General features: G+C 43.6%; 1 protein-coding gene across 1 annotated transcript in view; it reads left to right on the top strand.

Annotated features, from left to right (window-relative positions):
- Positions 1 to 25,901, top strand: part of LHFPL3 (LHFPL tetraspan subfamily member 3) — a 242,867-nt gene extending 216,966 nt beyond the window's left edge. Inside the window, exon 3 of the mRNA XM_063396909.1 lies at positions 23,118 to 25,901. Coding sequence (XP_063252979.1) covers positions 23,118 to 23,146 — 29 coding nt within the window. The 3' untranslated portion in view covers positions 23,147 to 25,901. The remainder of the gene's footprint in view (positions 1 to 23,117) is intronic.
- The last annotated feature ends 768 nt before the right edge of the window (positions 25,902 to 26,669 follow it).

Genomic DNA, 26,669 nt, shown 5'->3' with positions numbered 1-26,669 from the left:
CTAAACAGTTGTTTCAGCAGCTGATTGGTTTTGGTTTCTTAGCAACTGTGGGAAAAGAAGCTGCCTGGAATCTGAGCTGTCTGGTCAAATCCAGCAGGCATCCCTCTGGGGAGGACAGCCCTCCTCCTCTCTGCTCATCTGCACAGGGAAACCACAGCTGCTGGGAAACCTTCCCTAAAAAGGGAGATAGCAAACAAGTCCACCACAATAGATGAACGGGCTTGTCCTTCTCTCCACTGAGGGACAAGGGAACAAGCTGGCCATCAGAGCCCTCAGTGTGGTTCCTCCAGAAGTGGAAGGGTTATTTGAGGTTAGACTGCTTTTCATTTTAAAGAGCATGGAAGGGATGAGGGAATCTTGCACTAACAGCTGCAGTCAGTGATGTTCCCAAGTTGCACCCAAAATAGGAATGGCAGGAGAGAAGTCAGGTTCTTCTGTGGCTCGGTGTCAGGGCCAGGCTGGAGGGGAGCAGAGGGAACTCCTGTGACTCCAGCATCAGCCACTCCAAGCCTGCAAATGAGCCTGATGGTTTGGTGCAGGGGTCCTCAGCTCCTGTTCTGGCAGTGCAGGTGGAGAGTTACAGCATCCTTCACAGGTTGTTTTGAGAACACTGCTGTTGAGTGCATGAAAAGCTGTTCATGGCTGTTTTCCCTGTGATCAGCAGTGTCAGTCTCTTGCAAGTCCCTTGAGCAAATTCACAGAGAGAAAGGGCTGATTTTTGCCAAAGAGTTTCACATCTCTATGGGTGTTTGTTCTGGAGGTTTCTACACTGGTGCAGGGTTTGTGTGGGTCTCTGTATTGGAGCAGCCATTTCATTGTTTTGGTTTTTCAGGGACAGTGTTTAAATCATTTAAATTCGTGCCTGTTACTGACATACTGGCTGTGCTCATTGCTAATAGCTTATTTCCATCCATACTAGCACTATCTCATTCATTCAGATATAAGTATGAGGATGCTGACCTGTAGTTAATCCTGCACGTCCCTGACTGTTAATTTAATGACTATTAAATATTAATGGGAGCAGAGAAGGGAAGTCAGATCACCTTTTCCACAGCTTAGTGCCCCTGTCACCAGGCTACAATGTCATCCTTGATCTTGCTTTTTATATTCCCTTACTCCCAGTTTCATTTACAGGACAAAAAAAAGATACATTTCAGAGAACACTTTGTAGTCAAGCAGCTATTGCAAGGATTAGAGCTGCATCAGGATCTCCCATTTCTAGGTAGATGTTTGAACCACCATGCTGTTGGATAAAAAGGGGATGGATTTTTTGTCTACAGTCTGGAAAAGGGCCTTACACCTCGGCTCAGAATATGCTACAGAATATGCTAGAGAAAGGGAGAATGCACAAAACCACAGACACCCATGACCTGGATGCTCCTCCTGATGCTGTGCAAGGAATAATTCGTTGTTCAAGGAGAGATGTGGAGGGTGTCTGGTGGTTACAGTCCCGCCAGGGCAGGGGAGCACCATGGATCCAGCAGGGTGTACCTGTGCACTGTTCATTAAACAAAGCACAGCCAAGTGCTGAGGGTGGACCCTGAGGCTCTGCTGCAAACCCTCAACACTGCAGTGCTCTGTTGTATTCCCAGCCTGGTGGTAGGAAAACTCTCCTGACTAGTCTGGAGTACAGAAGTGAATCCCCCCCTCACAGAGGAGAGAGTTGAACATCACTTTTCAATTCCAGATGAGTATTACTATGTCTTGATTCTCACAGAAAGCATCACAACTTTTGGTCATGCTTCAGCTAAGAAAGCCATGTCCCCTATGTGACCATCCACAGAACATTTCATTTGCAGCCTGTTATGTTTTGGGGTACTGGGGAGGTACTGTTTTGGGGGCCAGGGAGGGTGGTGTAGAGATCTCCTTCTCTACATCTTCCCATGCCCTTTTTTCTCATGGTCTTTTCTTTTGCATCTGGCAGCGGTGACTGTATCCTTAGAACAGCCATGTCTAACTGCTGGAGGTATTTGTCTGTGCTTAAATCTAAGTATCTTCATATGATTACATTTTTCTGATTATAAAGCTAATGAGATAAAGCAGAAATCAATCAAAGTAGCTGGGCTTGAGGTGCATTAATACTTAATACTACCTTTTACTATTGTAATTATGATTTATTTACTTTTTAAATTGCTATCTGGTTTACTTATCTCTATGAGAGACACTTCTCAAGAGTATCTTTCTGACTATAGTGTTTTATTTTTACAGAAAAATGCAGGCATTTAGTGAGATGGAAATTACTTCCTTATTATTTAAAATTAATTCAGCTTGTCAAAATGAGCTCATTGCCATGCACAGTGTTTCCTTTTTAATTCAGTCTCAGCCTTTCTAGAAATTGAAATTCTGTGCTGAGATGATGTACATAGCAGGCTTTTTATACATATTAAGCCCTACATATTAGGAAGATTAAGGCCACATATACATTTTAGAAAAGGGTACATAATTATAAAACAAATTTTGCAGCAGGGATAAAAGAATGTCAGTTTTCCACTGGTCTTGTAAACTGCTTTGCTAGCCAGGAATGAAGCTGCAAGAATGCCTGATGGGAATAAAAGGGACTCTTGTCTGCTCCTTTAGGACTCTAACTTTTGCTAAATCAGGACAAAAGTAGAAGAAATATTTGCATATAAATAATTGGGATGCCAGTGCTCCCTTCTTTTCTTTTCTTAGAATAAAAAAGAAGAGAATGGAAAGCAGAAAAGGACAGAGGAGATTGAAACCTGTGATGGGTATAGGAAAAGATAACCTTAATAAATGGGAGAAAATTGCCTGTCACCTGCAAAGGGAGCAGTGAAAATAAGGGGGGAAGGGAGACAAGTTTCTGACAGCAGCATCCCACAGGAGTTTCTTCAGGACCAAGAATCGATTACGTAAGGGGGAGAAAGAAGGAAAGGTAGCTTTAAAAGATCTTCAGACTTTCCACTCTGTCCTCTGAGCCACTCTCAGTTCCCACTGAACTCCCTCCTCATAGCAGCTGAATGGGCTTGTGGCAGGGGTTCAGTCCTCTGGAAACAGCCCAGGGTGTGAAGAAACATTCCGGTGAGTCACCTGCACTGGGCTGCTGTCCTGCTCACATTCCCTGAAAAGAGAAAAGCAGGAAATGAAGAGTTTGGAATGAAAGGAGCAATCAAGGAAAACTGTTGCAGTGGAAGGCACGTGAAAAGATTGCCATTCCCATAGTAAGAAGATGACCATGGAGATCATTATTGCATTCACCAACAGAATCAAAAAAGTAGTTAAATAATTTCAGTAGGTTTGGGCATACCATGGACAAGACATTCAGTGTCACTCCTGTCTCCAAGGGGGATGGTGTGGGGAGCAACATTCATGGCAGTGTTACCTCAGTCCTTGGGCTCAGGTCATGGAGTAAATAATCCTGGAAATAATTTCCAAACACAAAGGACAAGAAGCTGATTGGAAGTAGTCAGCCTGGATTTACAAAGGAGAAATCACACCTGAGAAAACCTGAAACCTTGTGCAGCAATGTGGCTGCCTCAGTGGTCACAGGGAAAGCACTGAGTGGCATTGCTCACCTTGGCTTTAGCAGGGATTTTGAGTGCTTGCCATAACTTCACAGACAAGGTGATGAAGCGTGGGCTGAATAACTGGACAGTGAGGTGGAGCAAAGACTGGCTGAACCGCCACAGTAAAGGGCTGTCATCAATGGCATGAAGTCCAGCTAAATGGTTCAGCAGATAAAAAACCGGGAGAAGGGTTGAAGAAGTAGAGGGTTGTGCTGCTGTTCAGAGGGACCTCGACAGATTGGAGAAATGGGTGGATAGGAACCTCAGGAAGCTGGGATAGCCCCAGTCCTGCACCGGGAGAGGAACAAGCCCACACACCAGAATTTCCTGGGGGACACCCAGCTGGAAAGCAGCTTGATAGGAAAGGACTTGGGGCTCTAGAGGACACCAGGTTGCCTGTGAGCTAACGACGTGCCCTTGTGCCAAAGCAGGTTCACAGGATCCTCCATTTAGCCCTGGTGGCACCTGCAGTGCTGTGCCCTGTGCTGGGCTCCTCAGTGCAAGAGAGACGTGGACATACCAGAGAGAGTCCAGTGAAGAGCCAACAGAATGATGAAGGGACTGGGGCAACTCTTCTGGGAGAAAAGGATTAAAAAGCTGGTGTTGCTGGAATAGAGAAGGCTCAATAGGGACCTTGTGAGTGTGTTAAATACCTGATGGGGGCCAGTAAGGAAGACAGAACCAGGCTCTACTTGGTGGTGCCTGGGCACTGTGTAAGACACAACAGACACTGACATGCAGAAAATTGCATTTAAACTTAAAACCCACACTTTTTTGCAGCAAGCATTGTCAAACACTGGAGCAGGCTGCCAGAGAGGTGCTAGAGCTCCATCGTTGGACCTGACTGGACATGACCCTGAGTGCCCTGCTCCAGCTGACCCTCTGAACAGTGCACTAGGAGCAGGTACCCCAGAGGTGCCTGCCAACCTCTGCAGTTTTCTGAATCTCTGACAGCAAGACAAGAAAACTGATGGCAACTGGCAGAGAGAAAATATGAATTTTGGTTTAATGCTTTGCAGCAAAAGACCAGTAACAAACAGGGGGTTGATCTTGCCAAAGAGATGCAGTGGTGAGCAAGGTGCAAATAGGTCCTCCCACAGGATCACCACTGTGGCAGAGAAGTTGCAGCACAACCCACACAAGGATAAACTGCAGGATGGGGGAGGTGTCTCCCACTATTGCTCCCTTAGTAAGAACTGATGCAAATAAAGCTCTGTAAAACAAAACCTATTGGCAGGAACAACCAGCTTCAAACCCAAGTCCTGGCTCTTGGCAGTACGCACCGGTGCTCACACATAGAACACAATTCTTGCAAAGAATAGCTGAGGGAGCTGGGGTTGTTTAGCCTGGAGAAGAGGAGGCTCATGGGGGACCTCATCACTCTCTACAACTGCCTGAGAGGAGGTAACAAGTGACAGGACAAGAGCAGATGTCCTGCAGTTGCACCAGAGGGGGTTTAGATTAGATACTAGGAAAACTTTCTTCACAGAATGAGTGGTCAGGAATTGGAACAGGCTGCCCAGGGAAGTGATGGAAACACCGCCTCTGAAAGTGTTCAAAAGGTGTGTGGATGTGGCACCAAGGGGCACGGTTCAGTGGTGAACGTGGTTATGATTGGTTAAAGGTTGGAATAAATGATCTTAGACCTCTTCCAACCTCAACAGTTCTAGGATTCTGTTATTCCCTATCCTGGAATTCAAAACCTGAACAACTGCAAATGTGCTTTAGCTTGTGCTACTTTGATGGAGTTTCTAGTGAAACAGGCAGCTGGAAATGCTTAATTGCCAACACTGTAGGGATAAGAGACCATGAGAAGAAGTCAGAAGCTGTTTTCTCTGATGTTCAGAGCCTTCTTTGTGCCACCTGCTGTGGCATCCCCCAGCAGCACGTCCAAGGTGGGAAGCACACTTGGGCTCTTCTCTCTCTTTCTCTCTCTCTGAATTTTGTTTCAAGTGTTTGTAATTAGCTCAGGAACCTGCCACCAAACTGTTTGGGGACAGCAAGGTGTTGGTTTTTGCAGATTTAACACAAGTTACTGTGAATCATCAGGACCATTTTAAAGATTAGGTTTCTGATATTAAACAGACTGTGTTTTAATTGAAAGTATTTCATGTCTACATTGCAAAACAGTATAGAAAGGTGCCCCACATTTCCCACATAAACTAGAAGATAAACTTTATTTTTTTTAATCTGAGAACTTCAAAATACTGTTTAATGAAGGGATCTAAATCCAAGTTATTGTTTTTCATTTTGTACATTTAATTAGGATTTCAGACATATTCCAATTTTACACAGTTTTGAATTATATTACAAGTATCAGTAATTAATTTTCTTGGTAATGCCACATATTTTGAAGTTAGCAGAACTGCTTTGAGTGAGCAGGTAACTCTAGATACCGCAGTCCCCTCTAGTGGGCAAAATCAGACTCTGCCGATTTTGCAGGACCTGCTGTATTAGCAGCGGCTGGATATGAAAGCTTTGCTTTTCCTCCATACATCCTGAGAACTCTGAGTCGATTTTTTCTTTTTATGGTTTTTTATTTACTTATGGTACATTATTTTTGTTCTGAAGGAGAGAGGGGCATGTGAGGCTCGAGTTCAGTTCCTACTTGTGAACTTTCAGAGCAGGAATTCAATACATGTTCTACAAATCCTCCTGCCAAAGGACAGCAAGTTTTGCTTCCAGTAGCTTATTTCCACAAAATATTTGGAAAGCTGTTTTTTAATAAAGAGGGAACTACGGGATTCATGAAGGACAGGTTCACCAGAGACCACCATCTATCTCCTGGCTCAGCAGCTCATCTAAACCCATTTTAAAATCCTTCTGTACTGGCATTTTCTGATTCAGAATTGTGCCCTTGTGATATTCCCCTGTTCTATGAGCAAGAAGCAGTGATGTTTGGGCTTTAGGAAGCGATTACCATCAATATAATAAAGAACACCCCCTTCTCAAGAACCCTATCTGCTCATTTCTTACCCTTCTGTTTGGCTGCAGTTCAAAGGGAGAACTGTGTCTACCACCCCACATCTTTTTTGTTTTTCTCTTACATAATTGTCAGCAGGTTTTTAATTAAGTTAAATAGGATGTTGCACTGAGCTCCTCAGCAGCTTCCCGAATTTTATGATCTATCCCATCAATTGACTGAAATCAGAGCACTGTCTCTGCTGGTACCACGTGCACTGAGTGCAAGTCACAGATATTTGCATGAACCAATTTATTTCTTAAAAATATTTCTTCTTGACTGAAGAATAAATTGCCTTTACTCTAATGCACTAGGTAATGAATTGCATTTGAAATGCGTTTATTTTTAGCAAACAAATGCTAATGGCAGCTGGCTGTTAAAAATAGACACTACAGTTGGCACAGAAATATGGGCTGGGGAATCGTTCCTCCCTGATCAGTGGAAATGCCCTCTGTGTAAGTCACCTGGGGAGAAAACATGATGTTCCTAGTTAATTTAGTTCCTTCAGTGGAGAGGGTGAACAGCAAGACACAGCTCTCACCTGAGCCCTGCCCTGTGAGCTGTCCCTGTAGCCCAGCATCCTCACAGGGCCGAGTCCCTCCTGTGGGGGCCATGGGTGTAAGGTGGAGACAGCACATTTTTCTTTTCCTGTCTCCCTGCTGTGTGTCAGTGGGTGCAGTGTGGGGTTTTGTGTGCCTCTAGCTCTGCCTGGCTGCAGGAAGTGAGGGCATTTTGGTGGGGGGAGCACTGCAGGACCCCAGCATTATCAGCCCCCGCTCCTCCCTCAGCAGCTGCTCCCCAGGCCAAGGGACTTAATCTTGGACAGGATTTTCCTAATGTCTGAAATTTCCCTGGCTGCTCTCTAAGTCCATTACTTGTCACATTCCCATGATTTATTCCCTTCATTTTCTCAGCAGCTTTTTCTCATAGTTAAGAGTGTTATGTCCACTAAGTCTCCTTTCCTCTAGATTGCACAGATCAATTGCCCATGTTTTCCCTTACATTAAGAATCCCAAGGCTGCTGACACTCTTGTTGTTCCACTCCTGTATTCACCAGGTGGGTGCACTTCTCCCTTACAGTCTGGTGTCAAAAAGCCAACCATGCAGCTGAGGCCTTGCTGAGCAGCCTGGAAAACTCACTTTGTGCATCCTGCAGATAATTTTTTCTGCTTCTTCAAAATGGTAGGGCATTTGTCTATTTTTCACAATGGAAGGGCCTTGTGGTCATTTGGTCCATAACTTTTATCCTGTACAATTCTCTCCTTTGCCCATGCATACATTGCTATTGAATTGTGTCCTGTTTTTCAGATCATTTCTCTAACTCATTATAAATGTTGAATATTATTTCTGACCTACAACACAGGTGGAGCCCCTCCTGAATTACTGTGACCCACAAATGGAGGAATATATCCTCTATTCCATTGGAGATCCTCTATTCCACTATCTAAGTGGTTAGTGAAAGTATTCTAATAACATCAGACCTAAGATATATTCCCATGGAACCCTAATAAATACTGTCCTTCAGCAGGACAGTGAACCACTAATCACCACTCTAACAGTGTGATTTTCCAACAAATTTTGCATTTATTTTCGTAGGAGCTTATGTAAATAAAGTTTTCTAAATTCTATGAGAATGCTTTTCAGGTTTTTCAGATTCATGGTTCAACTCTAGGAAGTCTGGCTTATGGAAATGGAAAACAGATAACTGTCCAAGCATAGAGGTGCTACATCAACTAGTGTTCATCAAATGCTTGTTCTATTCTTCACTTCCAATACACTTTTTGTTGTCCAGCCCTAATGGGGCTGCTGTGATACAGGGGCTGATCTTCTCACCTCCCTTTAATTCCTGAGTGAAGTATTAAAGTGCCAGTTCTGGTAATTTGGTTACCAGAGAGATGCTCTCAGGGTCTGGCTGCACCCTCCAAATCCTCCAAGTGGGACAAACAGTGCCTGGAGGAGCCCAGCTGCTGCTGCTGTCAGCCCTGGCCATGTCAGCACCCCCTCCCTCGGAAAAGGGGCTGTAGTTTTGCTTACAACTGTTGTCCTGTGCTTCTCAGCACCCCTGAGGTTGGATCTGCCCTGGGAGTAATGGCATGGTGCATCATGGAAGAGCTTATCCGTCCCTCTGAAGCTGCACAGAGGATATGTCCCTCTGCTTCCAATAAAACAGCCGAAAGCACATCTGCTCCTCTGCACCTTTCATTTCATCTGGAGCAGGGACAGTCTGACACCTGTGGGCTGCTGAGTTTTCCAAGCATGGGAGTTATGGAGGGCAGGGATGTCCCCTCAACAGCAGCAGAGACCGTGTCAGAGTCCAGCACCTCCTGCTCTGCGGGCCAATCATCTGCCAGCCCCCAACATGTCCTAGCACCAGCACTCCTCGGGCTCCAGAAAATTCTGTACCGAAAACTCACTGTTAAAAAGGGGTCTCACCACAATAGAAAGGGCTCCTTTTAGGAGGGATGATGGTAACTTTTCTGTGGGAAGTTTTCTGTCACAGACAGGGAAGTGGTTTAGAAGGGAAGACACAATTCTGCTCGCACAGGCTCAAGTCAGGAGGCTGGCAGTTCCCACTCTTCACTGCTGAAGCACAAAATTTGTACCAGACACAACCCCTATCCAAGAGAGTAGAAATCTAGTTTTGAAAATTGTTTTCCAGATTTTGCTTGAAAGGTAGGTTCAGTGTCCTTGAAAGGTAGGGCAGCATCCCCTCCTTCCTGCCAGAAGATTTTACATACAGATCTCTAGCCAAAAAAAGTACTGTCTTCATTTGAGAGAAAGGACCCAGTAGGACCAGACAAGAAAGCCCAGACTGAACTGCTGCTAGTTGGAAATTACCTAAAAAGACTAAAAATTATAAGCTTAACCAGAAAAATGCCAAAATACTGAAAAAAAATCTGGTAAATAATATTTATTTCATACATGATCAAGAGGAGGCTCTTCTCTTGGGGAAGAAAATCACAACAGGAAGTCCTTGATTGATCCTTGATGCTTCTCATTATAACATGATCTTAGGAGTTGGCTTGGTTCTACTGAGTAAAAAAAAAAAACCAGAAAGGTCCAAAAAGGTTTCTATCAGATGTAGATTTTAACACAAAATGTGGCTGGGAGGCTAGATAAAAAACACTAGTTAAAGAAAAGTAGAACTGATTCCTTATTTATTCCCAGGTTTTAGTTTTTCCTGGGACCAAACCCATTACTTCCTAATTCTAGAATACAACCTAAACTGGAATTATAACAATTAAAATTCAGGAATCCAAAGTAAGGAAGATTTACCCATGGTGGCATGTGTTTCATTAGCAGGTAATGTGAAGAATCAGTATTGTATGACCTGTCACATATTTGAGTCATCTGTCATGTTTTATCCTTAGATGTTGAAGTTGTTTGACAGCTCTAAAGTAGAAGGAAGCAAAACAGAAAAGAAATTTTTTGCTGGTGTCACACTGTCAGAAAAATTTAACAGGTAATAGTCTACAACAAGCAATTAAAACACATTGGTCTCTTATTACAGAACAAATTCTACTCTGTGGGGCCTGAGGGAAATGCATCTCATAAAATTTGCTATTTTTATGTAAGAAGCCAGCACAAACTATACTTTCTCTGCATGAAAAAAAAATCAAAAAGAAGCAGAAATGCTGCTACTTCACAGTGCACAGATGAATACTGATTTGGAGATCTTACATAACAGGGAAGCAGAAGGATGCACCTGCAAAACCTCAGTTTGTTTTCTGCCGAGGTCCAGCTGCTGATCCCAGAGTCAGTGCAACCACAGACCCATAGGGGAACAAACCCATGGGGAGGATACAGTCTATCTGATGTCCACATAAAGAGCACAGCAAAGGAAGGAGATTAGTTCAGATGAAGACAAGGACAGGATGAAGATGAAATGCCTGTAGAATTACCTACAGGTTTAGAAGCATCACAACTGCTCATGTTTTCTGTTTTTCAAGTTCCAGTTCTGAATCACGTGTTGTGCTTCAATCTCATCTTAAAAAAAAAAAAAAAAGACACAAACAAAACCAACAGAAATCATCCTTCTGTGCCTCATAATTGCAAAGAAAACCACTAGCTCTCAGGAAATAAGAAAGAAATCAGGCTTTTCAGAACTCATGTTTATATGTCTTCCTGGGTTTTGAATGTTTGTGGTTCATTAAGTCTTTCTGGAAAACAAGGTCTTTATTCCCTGAGCAGCACTAACAGGATGGGTCTTTGTCTCTTCCAGTGTGGTACAAAAAAAGGAGACATTTTCATTTTTATTTGTTTCTGTATGTAGCTAGTCCAAAAGTAGCCAAGATCTTGTCTATCAGAGAATTTCCTTTGATTTTCCACATCCCCCTAGAACAGCCCCTTTCATGTGTTAAAAAAAATGAAGCATCCGAGAAAAATTCAGTTTCAACAAATTGGTATTTTGCACTGAAAATTCCTTCAATATAAAGTTTCTGTGGCTAACACCAGGAAAGTCCAGGAGAGTGAAGAAATCTGAATTGTTGAAGAAATCTTTTTTCCTGTCTCCAAGCAATCTTGCTAGCAAAGGGGTTTGTATATAATCACAGAGAAGAAAGAGGATGGACACACAGTGACATAAGGGCTGTAGGAATGTCCACCAAGCTCATCTCCCCAGTTCAGTGACCCATCACTTTGGGAACACCATGAAACAAGCACACTCACCCAACCACAGCCACAGCTGATGCTTTCCACAGTGCTGCCCAAGGGAGTGAGCCCCCACACGTAGCAGGTACTCAGTCCATGGTGCTCAGTGTGTCCCAGAGACAGCCCAAGCTGAGCACTAGGCCACCTGTCCCTGGTCTGTACAATAGAGGCTCAACTGCCTTATCAAGCCCAGTGGAAAAAGGAGGTTTTTCTTTTTCTCTTTTTCTTTGAGTTTTCACTTATTTTTAGATGTGCCAAGATTGGCACAGCAGCTTGGCTCGCCCTGGCTGCAGGGACTTTGCTGCTGGCAATGCCCGGCCTCTGAAATCCAGGCAGCCTCTGCTCTGCCCCAGGGCTGGGCGATCCAAGAGGATGTGACCTCTAGAAAAGGACACCAAATTAGGAGATGTTTCAGTGTCTGAGGCAATGAAATATTTAATCCCTGCTCTCCCTGGGATATGCATCATGGCAGATTTACTTATCTGCAGCTCAGTGCCAGCAGCGGTGACAGGGACGATGACAGCTGACACACATTAACCCAGCTGTGCAGCACAAGTTATCACTCCACAGCAGAAATCCATCATTATTATTTAAGCACCGAGGAGGTGTCAGCACCAGACACTGAGCACAGGCAGCACCTGCACTGGAAAATCAACACTGCCAGGGTCTCTTGGAGGCGAGGGAGCCTCAGCCAGACCCTCAGCCCCAGCAGGGCCATCAGGGCCAGCAGCTGGTCCTGAGCAGCCCAGCACCAAGGGTACACACAGGGTCCCCTGTGCCCCCTCTGCTGACCTGGCCATACGCTGATGGACCAGAATGACAGGGAAGTATGGACAAATATTACTTGGGGTGTGGATGGGTGGAAGCCTTTATTGGAGCTTTTCTAAAGCTACACAGCAGGACAGTGCATTAACCCCCTAGTAAAGGCTGCAGGTGGAGTGAAAGGCTCCTCAGGGAGCACTGCTGCACATGTAGCTGTGAGGATGCAACCGGACCTGACTCGCTCTCCCTTTGTCTAAGCTGCCCTCCTTTTCACAGATGAGCTTCTTTCTGAGTAAACCTGTATCAGTGCCTTCTTTATCTAATATGTGGTTCTGAATTATTGCTGTCTCTGGAAAACTAGTGACTGAGCTTTGAGGAATCCTGGTGAAACTGGGGTTTGGTTTGAGATGGCGAGTTGGAGATTTTCCCCCTTCCTGCTAGTGTTTGGTACTGGATTGGTTCCTGCTCAGTATTGCCCTGCTGTCCTTTGCTGCTACAATGGCAACCTTACACTGAAAGGTGCATTTTACCCAAGACTTGTCTTATGGTTATTGGTGGAAACAGCCAAACAACAGGAAAATTGTCCATGTGTGAATCAGGTGCAGGGTAAAAGGGGGAAAGAAGCCACCAAGAACACTCAGCCCTAGAACCGATCTTATGTTGTGTGGGGTGTGATCCTTCCCGAGGAGGAAATGAGGTGAACTGTTTACAGCACCACATGGACACCTGCCTAAGACTGTAGGGTTTGTTGAATACACTGGGATGTCACCTCCCTGTTCTGACCCAGGGGACACTGTACCACACCTGTCACTCGAGGCTCCTGCAAACCAGCTTGCCTTTCTGCTCTTCAGCTGGCAGTTTCCTGACACAGCCCTACCTTTCCTTCTCTGAGATGGGTTTGGGTTTTTTTCTCTGCACTGCTGATTGCAGTTTGCTTTCTGTGCTGAAAGCTCTTCAGGGAAAGAATCTCCTCTTTTTATTTTACAAAAGTGCCCTTCACACCTGTAGAGCAACTCAAGAAAATGTTTAAGGGAATAATAGAAATTTATAGCAATAATAAATCCTTACATATCGTCCAAAGCCTGCATAAATTGGGTTTGGAGCAAGAAAAAGAAGATGACAAAAAAATGTCCTCAGGACCATGGGCATTCAGCATTGTCCTTGCTACTTAGCAGACAGGTTTTCATGACAGATGGTATTCACCAAAAAACTCACCCTCTCCCTAGACCCTGGCTTTGCCGTCTCCAAATCCAGACTCTCTTCTAGCTGACTATCATCTAACCCCACAGAGATTTTTTCAGTAGTTTAACATGTAATTTCATACCTTTGGAAACAATTGTGAGCCTTATGTACAGTTCCAAACATTTCCTATTTGCCTAGAGAGTATACAGACAGTTAATTAACATTCCTGTGCTTGGTAAGCTAATCACTAAACTGCAGTGTTGAAATCTCAGACCAAAGCTGCTCCAGATCATTATCTTTCTGTTGCCCATAAACATGTAACTTGGCACCTGTATCTTTCTCAAAGGCAAAGGAGATCAATATTTGCAGCTCATTAGCAGGTTTTGGTTGAGACCCAACATTACAGCAGCCAACCAGTCAGAGAGGAGTGTGAAGGATGCACAGCCTTGCCTTGGTGAGCCCCTGCCCCAGAGGTGCTCTGGACAAAGTCCTGCAGCTCAGGACCCTTCCTCTGCACAGGGAGCCCCAGCAGCCAGTCTCACTCCCAGTTCCAGCCCAACTCATGCATCAAATTTTCTCTTCCCATCAGCACAAGTACATACAAAGAGAAGAACCGGAAAACTTTTGGAAATCCTTGGATGTGCCTTTGCTCAGAATGGATTTGTTCCCAGGTCACACAGCTTTGGCACTGGCCAAAGAACAGGAAAATTCATTCCACAAACAAACAAACAAACAGTTTGAATGTTTTTCTTATTCTGCAGCATTTATGGCTCATCAGCATTGATATTTTTCTTATGTTTTCTGTGACATTTAAATTTCTTGCAATACTTTAGTTATTATATTAAAATTTAAAAATCAGATTTTTTTTTCAGGAAATTTAATTCACAGAAATGTCATGTTGGGATGGTCAGAGAACTGTCAGGGCCCTCTTTGTTTCTGTTAGGAAGAAACACTCACTATATGAATTGTGAATTCATCTGGAGAAATCCAGTCTGTTGAAAAAAGAGCAGAGCTCCATTTCTGTCACACCACTAAAATAAGCCCCATCGTAGCAGCTTCCCTCCACAGAGATCCTGGCTGGCACCTTCAAGGATCTGCTTCAATATCTTGGCTTTCTCCCAGCACCGAACTCCCACTCTCCCTGTGCTCACAGAAAAGCAGGCTCAAGCCAGCACAGAGCCTGAGCACGCAGGGAAGGCAGTGAGGGGCTCACTCAGCCCCAGCCCACCCTGGCCCTGGGCTCTGCCTCCTGCCTGCCCCAGACAAGGAGAGCTCTGCATCAACAGCAGCAAGGATTGTGTTCCCACACCAAAAAATGTGCCAAGGTCAACATCTAACATTGCCTAACGCAGGAAAACTCTTGGAAGATACAATGCTCCTAGAGCTAGATATAAAATGCTACGAACAAAATAAAAACCCGTAAGTTTGTACAGTGCCAATCCAAACATTTTCTGGCTGACATGCCCAGAACCTTGTCAAGGTACCTCACTGACATGGCTGGATCCTCAGAGAAGCTCCCTGGAAACAAGTACATCGAAGTTTGTGACAGTCTTTAAATACAGACAATGAGGAGCTTTCTGAGCAGTCTGATCACGCAGTTCGAAGGCTGGAGAAACAAACAAAAATACCTACAGATCCTCGGGGTTCCAGAGGAGAAACTGAAAAACAGCTGCAGCAAATGGGCAGAATATAAAAAAGTGAAACATTTTCTCATTTAACAGTTAAAGAACAGGAAGAGTTTAGGAATCACCGTTCAGAGACTCCTGTTTAGTGACAGCAATTTATTTGACCATCTGGGCAAAGAAAGACTGCAGCAAACCACATGGAGGAAATAAAAATAGATTAACAACAAGTGACTGATTTTGCTTGACTTGAGCCTACAACTCTGCAGAGCAGGAAGCTACCTCATGTGAAAGACATTATTGATGAAGGCATTTCAGCCTCTTGCCAGTTCCTCCAACAACATACTAGATCTCCCATGCCAGCAAACCTGTCTTGAGACGTGACTCCCATCCCAAACTTGACAGAAACACCACCAAGTACAAAAGACAAATTGATGAGCCTTCTGGAAAGGGACCACCAGAGGAAGGAGCGTCTCTGTGATGTTCCACAGCAAAAGAAAACTCTTTAGGAGAAAGAATAGGAGGCTTTTTGCTGTGTTTGTTCATTATGATAAAAATCTTCCTTTTCTTGACAGAAGCAAATATTGAAATGGAGGAGAAGGAAGCCCACTGTTCAGCAGGATCTTATCTCGACATCCCAGCGTGTTGGTTCCCACCTCAGGCAGACACGCAGCTCCTCCCGTGTCCAGGGCACACTCGCTGTGTGTGACAGTAGCAGGGGCATGGTGATGCCTGCCCTGAAGGTACAGCCATGAGCACAAGCTGCCCAGATGAGGGACCCAAAAGCTGTTTGTAGTGAGATGTGGCTGGCAGAGCCTTCACCCAAGGGAGCCCTGTTCCCACCAGCCCAGACTGGTGCCAGCAGATGACAGAGATGACAGCTACAACCTGATCCATCCTTGGATAGGTCTCTCTTCCCTCTGTCTGTCACTCTCCTCCTGTCTTTCTCACCAATAAATATGCATATGTTGTATTCTTGGAGCTGCATTCAAAGTAGAGGAAAGCCACCCTAGCCAGGGATTAGGAAGGGTGGCAGGGAAGTTTGAAGCCTGCCCATATTCAGTTTTAGAGCCTGTCACTGCCACATGGTTATATTTAGTAGCTCAAGGAGGGTCTTTCCGAGATAAGAAAACTGTCAGGCTCTAAAGAGGTGCCTTCTTTAAGCTGCTCTAACCCCATTTCACAAGATTTGCAGTCAAAACTCACCTGCTCCTTCAGGCATGGTCTCACTGACAGAACCAAGCTGACTGCTATATGTAGCTGGGCTCATGCCTTCTCATCAGGCTGGCCTGCTGCTTGCATCCCTGCCCAGCCAGTCCTCAGGCTGTTTAACTGATCTTACTGAACCTTCCTGCCCTGGGGTTGGAATCTCAGACCCAGCTTCTGCAAAGCCATTTGCTCTCCAGAAAGGCAGTCCTGGTGCACGGTGGCACACCCCAAAAGGACCAGAAATACCCATCCTCAAGCCATGCTCAGACAAGGTTTCTGATAGCTTGTTATAAACAAGCCTAATCTTTTAGGCTTTCTTACAAAACTGCCTAATCGTTTGATATTTCAGGCTGAAGATCTTCCACGCATGGGCAGCAGCTTCCCTCTTCTTCCATGCAAGGAGTTAATGACTTTGTGCAGGGTAATTATAACTCCAGGATTCACCTGGAGTTATAATTATAATAACACACCTCACTTTGTCCATCTCAGATTTAGGCCTCCCATCTCTTCCAGGTCTACAGTCCCACAGAAGCCAGCAGCACTCATCTGTCCTGGGAACCGTCCTAAGATTAAATGAGTCACCCAGGAGGACCCTGTCCTGCTCCAAGGACTTCCTAGAGCCTCACATCTGATGTCTGACTGTGACAGAGCTGATGTTATGTGACATGCATCTCCAGGCCTAACCTCTATCTGATCTCTCCTCCCAAAATATCTTCTCACCTTTCTCAAATTTTCCATCTGGAAGAAAACAGGAACTTAAAGAAGTCAAGACCACAAATGGTTAGGCTGCCATGATCCACTCTGAGCTCCAGACTGAATTTGCCAATATGTGTCTCCTTTCACACCTTGGCACAAGGTGGTGACACTTCATCACCAAATGCCTTTTTTTTTTGATCAATTTTTCTTGACTACCACACTTAGTCCTGGAGACTTTTGCTTGTTGTCATGATAGCTTCAGAAAACAATCTGTCTGGAGAAATCAACAATGCAGAAAATAATGTATCCCTGCTGTGTCACCCTTCCTCTTTACTGTGAGGGTGGTGAGGCCCTGGAACATTGCCAGAGATGCCCTGACCTGGATATGTTCAAGACCAGGTTGGATGGGCTTTGAGCAGCCTGGTGGAAGGAGTCCCTGCCCACGGCATCTTGGAATGAGATGACATTTCAGGTCCCTTCCAACCCAAACCATGCAATGATTCCATGATTCTCCACCCACAGCATGCTGTCTGCAACCAAACAGCCTCTGAACTGACATCCACCTCCTCCTGCCATGTTTCAGTCATTACATACAACAGAAAAAGGGGAAAAAATGTAAGATTAAATTGGATTTTAAAACTACAAGAATTGGCCAGAGTCTTTCAGGGAGGGACAGTTGCTGAGTGCATTAAGTATTCAAGGAGTGTAGCTTTAGGTCTGATGATGTGCTGGGTTTTTCTTGTGAATGGCAGCCTGTAACTTGACAGCAAAGTTCTGTCCAGATGTGTGTTGTACACAGATGCTGGAAACCTGGCAAAATTGATTTGACTGGATCCTTCAACATTTTTCTGTTTCTTCTCAGAAAACAATGTCTAATAAAACAGCATTCTGTCTGTTCAGCCTGTCATTGCCCCTGTGGCCCTGAAACCATCTGTCCATGGATGGAAGCAACTGCACTTGTAAGAGAGAAGCAACAATATACAGGAGACAAGCAACAATATACTTTATTGATATAAAACAGTGATTTTACAAAGTTCAATGGTAAATGCAACAGTGGTTTAACAAGATTCAATCGCAAGGTTGTTTATTTACTCTGTAGAGGACAAGGTCAGACAAAACTGCCAGAAGCCCTGTCGTTGAGCCATGAGGTTCAGAAAGAATCCCCCTGCATTCTAAACCCCTTCTCAAAGAGAAGTGGCTGAATCCAGTCCTAGTCTCAGACTTGTTCAGTGATTTATATCTGAGAGATTATATTTGCACAATCAATCCTTTATATCACTTAGCTAAAATTTTGAAGTTTAGCGTGCTATTAACTTCTTACCAAGGTTCTGTTGCAGCGATGAATCTCTCAATTTGGAGGACTAACCTTGAGAGGTGACCCTCCTCAAGGGGACATCCTGGGATGCAGCCTGCCATTCCAGACAGTCCTTGGCTGCCATGCTGGCACCCCACCCCCAAAGTCCAGAGAAAGCTGGGTGCAGCCATCAGAGCCCCACTGGTCATTAGGGCTGAAGCAGTGGAGGGGAGCACACCACCACAGCATCCTCTCATGTGCCAGAAATGTGCTTGTGCAGCCATGGACTGAGCCTTCGGACAGCAAAACCCCCTGAGCCACACATTTGGAAAATTCCTGAATGCTCCTGAAACCATTTCCTACAGTCCTGGAAACACTTCCCACAAACCATGCCCGGGAGTTCAGCTGCTGCCAGTAAGAGGGTGAGCAAGATACCACCCAGCAGATTGAATAAATCCCACTGTTCCACTCAGCTCTGATTTCATAGGGCTTGCATACTGAATTGGGAAAAAATCTTGTCATTTTTTATGTGATTCAATTCTATTTTATTGCAAGGAAGTGCTGCAGCAGAAGAGCAAGCTCACACACCTTCTGCTCAGATGAGCTTCTCTTCTAATGCCATATGGACAAAACCATCACACAATTTTAATCCCAATTTTTTTGTAAAAGTTTTAGTAACTCCTCAAGGCTTAGTGTGCATTTTCTTTAACCCCTGCCCTTTCAGGTAGTCTTTGGTAGCTGTGAGTGATGGCAGAGCAGGCAGTTGCCAGATCCTGCCTGCTGGTTTGCCAGGAGGAGGAGGAAATGCATTGGGCAGCTCTGGTGTGGACAGGTCATTTATCACATTTTGTTGAGTAGGTGCTGAAACACTGAAAGAGAGATGCAAGCAAAACAGTTGGGGAATCTCTGTCCATTCTTCTTTCCACTTCCACAGGGCAGCCTTGTACTCTCCTTACTGTGTTTCAGCTGCAGTGCAGGTGTAGGCAGCAGTGCAGAGTTTATTCTCCTTCTGGCCATACGGCTGTTTTCAGTATGATCTGTGGACAGCTTCTCCAAAACTTCCTACAGTTTCAGCTTGGATCATCAGAATTCTTGGAGAGGACCTGAACTGGTGCCTGGCTGTTTACTGAGAGGACAATTTGCCCCAGGGTCACTCTGCAGGTGATGGATAAGCATCTCCCCATGAGGCCAGGGCAAAAGATATTTAGTGCATCAAGAGGGAAAGGGCACACACAGCAGGTAGGGAAATGGGAATACACATAAATCCTCTCTCTCATCACAGGAAAAACAAAGTAATTCTCTCAGACCACTCAAATTGGGTTTGCTATGTGTTCTAAGGAGACTATCTTCTAGGAACTAAAAGATGATGGGTCACTGGCTGCTCTGTGCAGCTGGGCAAGTATCTGCCTTTCATGCCTATTAATTATATACACCTGGATATTGTCCAGGCCATGAATACATGTTGCTATTTGAATTTTGGGCTGCAGTGGCTACAGGTGGAGTTTTAACACACTTAGCATTTCACCAATCCTGATGTAAGCAACAAAACCGTCTACGTGGTTATAAGGAGCTGACCCAGACCACTGTGTCCAGAAAAGGCAACAAAGCTGTGGAGGGCCCAGAGCACAAGTCCTATGAGGAGCAGCTGAGGGAGCTGGGGTTGTTTAGCCTGGGGAAAAGGGGACTCAGGGGAGACTTTATCATGCTCTATAATTCTCAGAAAGGAGGCTGTAGCCAGGTGAGTTACTCCTCCCAAGTAACAAGTGACAGGGTGAGAGGAAATGGCCTTGAGTTGCACCAGGTGAGGTTTAGATTGGATATTAGGAAAAAATTTTTCGCCAAAGGAATTGTCAGACACTGGAACACACTGCTCAGGGAAGTCTTGGATTCACTGTCCCTGGAAGTGTCCAAAAGGTATGTGGATGAGGCACTTGGAGTTATGGTTTAGGAGTGAACGTGGAAGATTTATGTTAATGGTTGGACTTGATGATCTTAGGGGTCTTTTCCAACCTTAATGATTCTGTGGTTCTATAAGCAGAAAGGTGAGAACTCCAACACCTCATTAAAACTGAACTTGTTCAATTTTTTCTGGCCTACAGCCCAGGCAGTAGTGTTATCCAAGGTGCCTCAGCATGTCTATTTTCAATTGCAGGGCTTCAGCATCAAGGTTTCTCTCATCCTTCATCTCCTCCCATACACTAACCACAGTGCCAGCATTCAGCAGAGATGATGTTCAGGCTGGAGGAATCCTGTGGAGGTGCTGGGAGGAAATCTCTGGTGCTTCATTAATCCATGGCTTTCTTCCAGCTGGTGTGGTTTTGTAACTGTACCAATTCTGGGGTGACCACGAACACCAGCTGCTTTTTAGCAAAGCAGTTGTGTGTGTTTGGAGTCAGCAATAAAAGATTAACATGTGGAAAGGTGTTATTTTCTAGATGCCAATCAAATACGTGGCAAAGATCATTTGAATATAGCTGGTGACAATTAGTGGTGTAAAGCGTTAAGGTTGTCTGAGATTATACCCAAACCTAGAAGGTCTGCCTTTCTCTCTATATTTACTATTCATTTTACTGACTTTACATGGAAGGGACCATCTGAAATTCAGCATGTCTTTTATACCTTGTCAGGAATCAACCTGGAAATCTCCCTATGATTCATTTTTACCACAAACAAACCACAGTGTCTTCTTTCTGAAATGTACATAAACACTAAAATGCTGTAAATCCCTCCAGGCTGGCTATACCCCAGCTCTGCAGTCAGCAGAAGTGATTGCCCTAATTGAGTGTGTCAATTATGAGTAGTAACCCTGTTATGGAGAAGTCAGCCTAACAGGCAGCCTTTAAAGACTTTAAATAGGGAACTTAACAGCAGAGCACCTGGGTGGTTGGGTAATACAGCTTCCATGAAGACTGCTTTCATCAACTGATTTCTAGGCAACAGCACTCTAAGCAGCTCTAAGAAAATAAACTTCAAGGAGTCAAAAGCCTATGTTGTGATACAAAACAGACTGAGAGATGTTGCACGTGAATTACTTACTTATGTCTTGTCAACTAGGCACCTCTGGCATTTGTCAAATTTCTTTTCTGTGTGTGTAACACCTGTGTGCAAAATTTGTCCAAAGATTTATTAAAGGTTTTAGTATGTTACTGCTGAAACACTGAGTGCTGCTGGAAATCCAATAAGCAATGGCAGGGCTTTGAATAACACAGGTACATGAAATTATGATTAAAAAATAATTAAAAGAAATGGTTCATTCAGTTCTATTAAGCTTTGACAGTTCCTGGGAGTATCAGGGCACGTGCTCCTTACCACGCAATGTTATCTTTCTCTGGATTTCAGTCACACCAAATATGGATTGTTTAAGAGGCTCACAAAACCTCTTATCTCACATAGCAAATAAACAGATTAGAGGCTCAGGCACTTTTTCATTCACTTTATTTGGTAGTGCTGTTTACCACATTAATAACTTTGGTAGCCACATTTATAAAAGACACCGAAGTTCCAGACTCAGACCATTTTTAATAGATTTTATTTATCACAAGTATGTCTCTTTCTCATCCACACTTTAGCCTTCATTTTGCTAGATGTTTTAAAGGTTGAAAGGAGGCTCATGAAGCAATCAATGGCAAACTTTGTTTTACAATTGGAAATTACCATCCCATTACATACTTACATCATAAAAATATTTTTAACACAGTAAACATTATATTTCATATATAATTTTTAACACAAACAAAGCTGACCCATTTTTCTTTTTCAGTGCCCTTCCTCCTTCACCTTAGGCCTCTTGTATACTTATTTGCTATTTTCTAGTCTCAGCAACATTAATTAAAAGTGTCTTGTAAAATAAATCTGGACTGTAAATACATGCTGAACAAGTCAGACATTTTCCTCCAAAGCAAACTTTGCTTGAAAAATGTCAGTTTGTTAGAACTTGACAGGAAAGCAGGCATCCAAGGTCCATGGCAGAAAGGTTTGTCACCACCAGACTTTAGGGTCTGGGTATCCTGTCCTGGACCACCATGCTCTCTGGGTCTGTAAGTGAATTACCTGCAGGCCAAGGTGACCACAAGAGTCAAGGGTGTAGGAAATTTGAGGGAATGGGAGAAGGTGGCTGCTCTGAGTAATATGGGAGAAGGAAATTAAATATTTTGATCTCCTTATTGTAATATTTTTAAGTGTTTCTAGTCCTGAAAGTCTTTGCTTTCATTTCACAATGAAATTTTTCTTTTGTTGTCACAAAAACAGTGATTTCCCCCTAGTTCTGCATCCAGCAGTCTCTTGCAGCGGGCCCTGTGTTACAATAGAGGAGGGGTGGTTGTGATGACAGTGGCTGTCCTCTCCCCCAGGTTGTGGCTTTGTAAGACCCCCTGAGCAGTGACTCTGTCACAGGAAGCAGTGGAGAGGCTGCCTGACAAAGGACTTCATGCTTTGGTCTCAGGGCTCTGAGAGAGTTTAGCTAATGGTGAATTGGCAGAGTACATTTGGTGCAAGAACCCTCTGCTCACTGCCGAATGCTGGGGCAGCCAGGTTCGTACCTTTGCCCGTGTGTGGTACTTGCAAATAGATTTCCTCATTGTGCCCCGGGTTCCAGTGGTGCCCCTGAAGCACCAACTCGGGGCTGGCACCTGCAGCGAGGAGGGAGAGCCTTTGTCACCCTACTCCCAGGGCCAGCTCAGCCCCTGTTCCCTCACCCCATATGCAGCACTGCTGAAGTACACAGAAACTGGGCAGTGAGAATTCGTTTTTAAGGGAGAGTTTGATTTGAAAACACCCCCACACCTCTGTCCTCATTTGAAATTTAACACAAGGCATTATTTTACCGTGTTTGCAAATGTGGATTGTGTCCTCGAGGGAAAGAAGTTATTGATACAGAACAGAAATGTCAGGATTTTAACTCAATCTATGGTATTTGTCTAGTAAATGTCATTCTTGCCCCATATGCATTGTGGCATTATTTGCATATTGCTCAAACTTTAGATGAAATAATCTCATTATTTTGACTTCCTGTGTTGGTTAGCTGATGAAAACTTATTTTTGAGAATTTGAGATTACAAATCCTATCTAGAGATTAATTTTTTCGTGACAAATGGAACTACATATCATGAAATGCATTAGAATATTGGTCAGAGGCTTGCTCTAAGCTAAGCACAATGTGAACATCTTTGTGTTTGCTGGCAGTAAACCAGCTTCTCTCTTTTCTCTGTTTTGCACAGTCCTACTAAGCCAATCCTCACTAGAATGAGCACAAAACAAATGAATAACAGCTTTTGTACATCAACATTAAAATGGGAAGAAGCTTGGGAAAGGCCCTCCAACAGAGAAGAATGCTGACAAGTGCAAAAATGCCTGATGGATAAGCACCACCTTCTAAACATAGATCAGCCAGACATGGAAGTGATTTCAGAAGAGAAATGCAATCATGGATTACACACCAGCTCATTAGAAACTGTTGCTGAGTACAGCATCCAGAAGACATGCATGAAAAGTCACATTTGGGGAATAAATTAAAAGGGGTGTAGTTGTTGCTAGATAAACATATGTAATATATATGCATTGAAGAGGTTTGTAAATGTCATTTTTTTTATTCGGACGGACAGCAAAAAGCTTTAAAACCTTTCACAGTAGAGAGGCAGTTAACTTCAGACTATTCCTATCCCAGTAGCCAAGAAGCTGTTAGGACATCTCTCTTAAATTAGCATTTATAGACTCTGAATGTTTCCATCACCTAGTGGAAAAAGCATAACTTTTACTGCTACATTGCTGCACTTCATTTACTTCATTGTATAATAAGTTGACTAAAACTGTAAAGCTTCTCAATTTTTACTGCATATATGTTCCGATTAATATGTCTGTAACAAACTTAAGACTCAAAAATTATTTCCGACCTATATTCTAGTTCTATCAAGCATATATACTCTAAGGTATGTCTGACTGAATATCATAATGCTATAAAATTTCCCAAGATGCATAGAATTGTTTGTATTTGAAGTGACAAAATAAAACTCCTTGATTTCTTTTTCAATAGGAGAAAGTAATATACCCCTAAAATGTAACACACTGCTGCTCACTCCAAGAGCATTTCTTTTCCCTGTTCTGCCATACAACTGTGGAGTGACACTCTCTGGCCCACGCTAATGCCAATCAGACAAGGTGATCCAATGAGGCCTTCTGGCCTCAAGTTTAAACTCAATACGACTCAATAAACCCTTGAGTTTAAACTCAACACAAAAATTAAGAGACTAGTAAGCAAATGTTGCAAATAGCCACATGAGGGCAGGATGCAAATAGCCCTGGGGCACTGGTGGGGAAGTGATTCCCTCCCCAGGTCCCAAAGGACACTCTCAGTTCCAGAAGCCACTGAGAAGTAAAACAGGAGTAGGCACAGAAAGACCTCTTAGTGAAAGTCATGGATGCCAAGGGCCAGGCAAGAGCAACAGAGGGAGGCAGGGACCCCCTCTCTGCTCCTCTCTAACACTCCCATCAAGGCACACGTCTGTCCTGGCTCGGGAGTGGCCATGGGCACGTTCCTCCCTCCATGCCTGTAGGTTCTCCTGTGTATCACAGATGAATCCAGTGCAAAATGAACACTGCAGTGCTGATTCCTTCAGGGTTTTTAAAGCCTGTTTCTTCATTCTTTGGCTTTCAGGGGAAATGGCTAAAATAATAACTAATTGCTAGTGTTGATTTCAAATAATGCAAAATGCTGAAGATGAGAGGTAAACATGAGGTAAAACTGCTTTTTCACTATTGACTGCACAACACAAATTATTCCAGAATTTAGCACATGAATCTCAAAAATTTTACTTTTGAAAGAAAAATTATCTTTAAGCAAACTGCCAGTAAATAAATACAGTGAATTAGATTAGTTTTCTATGTAACTACCAAGGTACCAAAGTGTCACTCACTTCACTTGGATGTCAGCCAAACAAATTTAGGTGTGAATCTGGGCAACATTTTTTAAAAAATAAATTACACTTTTTAAAATCTGAAACTGCTCTTGTAACTGGATGTAGACAATTCTCCTGACTTCTAAAGGACCAGCACTACCTGGTCAAAAACCCCACCCAAATCAGGCAAGCACCATAAACATCTTCCCAGTACCTGCTATTGACCTGAAGGGGATGGAAGATAAAAATCAAGTAGTTCACACATGAGGCAGCATTAACTCATTCAAGAGACCACTTCAGACAGGTTTTTAAATCTCTGATTAGTCCAACCAGTGTCAGCTGGACAATGCACATCCTCAGGGGCTGGATGCATTCAGGAGTCCCCGTTAAGTGGTGTCTCAGTGAAGCCCATCCTCATTCTCTGCTCTTGTGGCTCACAACCACACCTGCACCTCAAAGCCTGTGAAAGAGTTTATCTGGATGTGCTCTCATATCACCATCTTCATTTGCTCCTTGAGTTTACCTCTACCCCACATTATTGCAGTCATGGCACTTTTGCTGTGACAGAAATCACCAAAACAGGGTTTCTCTGTAGTATATTATTTTGTTTAGCATCATGGTGATGGTGTAATGTGAAAACTCTTTCTAAGTATACACAAACATTACAAAAAAAGTGCCATCACAAGACATCACTACCCTGTCAGGGCAGCTCAGTGATTATGTACCATTTGTACACAGTCAGAAGGAGAGACGTACCAGGATGTACATCATTAAATGTTGACTCAGTAAGAATAGTATGTTTTATCTTTTTAAATGTTACCACTTTCTCATCCCACTCCACTGTAACTTGTCAATTGTAATTTCTTTTTAAGTCAACAAACTTTAAAGAAAACTGTTGAAATACCTGATTTTCTGTAAAAGTAATAATAACAATAATTTTTGTTACTTCAAAGTATGCTTGGTATTAAAGTACCTAATAAAGTTCAACAATGACTTTTGTAGCATACTAAAATAAAGTGTGGCAGTGCTTTTCTCCAGTTCATCTGTGGTAAGGGCAGCTGTTGTTGGGATTACTGCCCTCCTAAACACAAGCCTGGACACCTCCTTCACATCTGTACCTACAGAGGTCCCTCAGGTATGTAAAGTCCAAGCAGAATTGGATCCCTAATGAGTGCCAGGATTTGTCTGCGTGGGTTGAATTTCTAGTAGAACCTTGCTGGTAAGTCATCTCCACCCTCTGGTACCTGGCTATGTATCCATATATGGGAAACAACACAAAGTTCCTAATTACTCTGTTTGGTATAAAATTTGTTTCATAGCAAGAGAAAGAAGAGTGTAAATTATCTATAAGTTAATTATGGTTAAATAGAGAACTCCCAGGTTTGTAGAATGCTGTTCATTTTTATAGGGACTGCATTTTAGTTATTTATAAATAGATTGGAACTCCCAAACAAGTGATTTGGATGACACAGCACAGCTCAGAAGTTGATCACCCTCAAATTTCACTACATGAAGGTATGGAGCCATCAGGGGCTGTCACATCATTCCAGAGTTTGTACCAACACGAGGTAAGTACCTCCTTGTCAAAGAGATGCTGGATTTGCCTCCATACTGCTGATGCAGCAGTATCTGCATTTGGAGATGATCTAGAAATTATTGTGACTGGGGTCTAATTATGCCCAAACTCCCAAGCTCTGACACATTTCGATTGGAGTAACAGATCAGCTTCCCTCACACCATCCATCTTTCCCTGTTCCAGGGAGGAAAATGTAATGCTGGACCCAGCAGCTTTCTGCCTGTTTTTTGCTGCTGGTCTGATATCCTTCAAATATTTAAAAGTTTTAGTAGTTTCATCTGATTCTCTGAGGATTTGAAGTG

The sequence above is a fragment of the Prinia subflava genome, chromosome 4 (assembly GCF_021018805.1).
Source record: "Prinia subflava isolate CZ2003 ecotype Zambia chromosome 4, Cam_Psub_1.2, whole genome shotgun sequence".
Classification (NCBI taxonomy): domain Eukaryota; kingdom Metazoa; phylum Chordata; class Aves; order Passeriformes; family Cisticolidae; genus Prinia; species Prinia subflava.
This window is presented reverse-complemented; position numbering and strand designations above follow the sequence as displayed.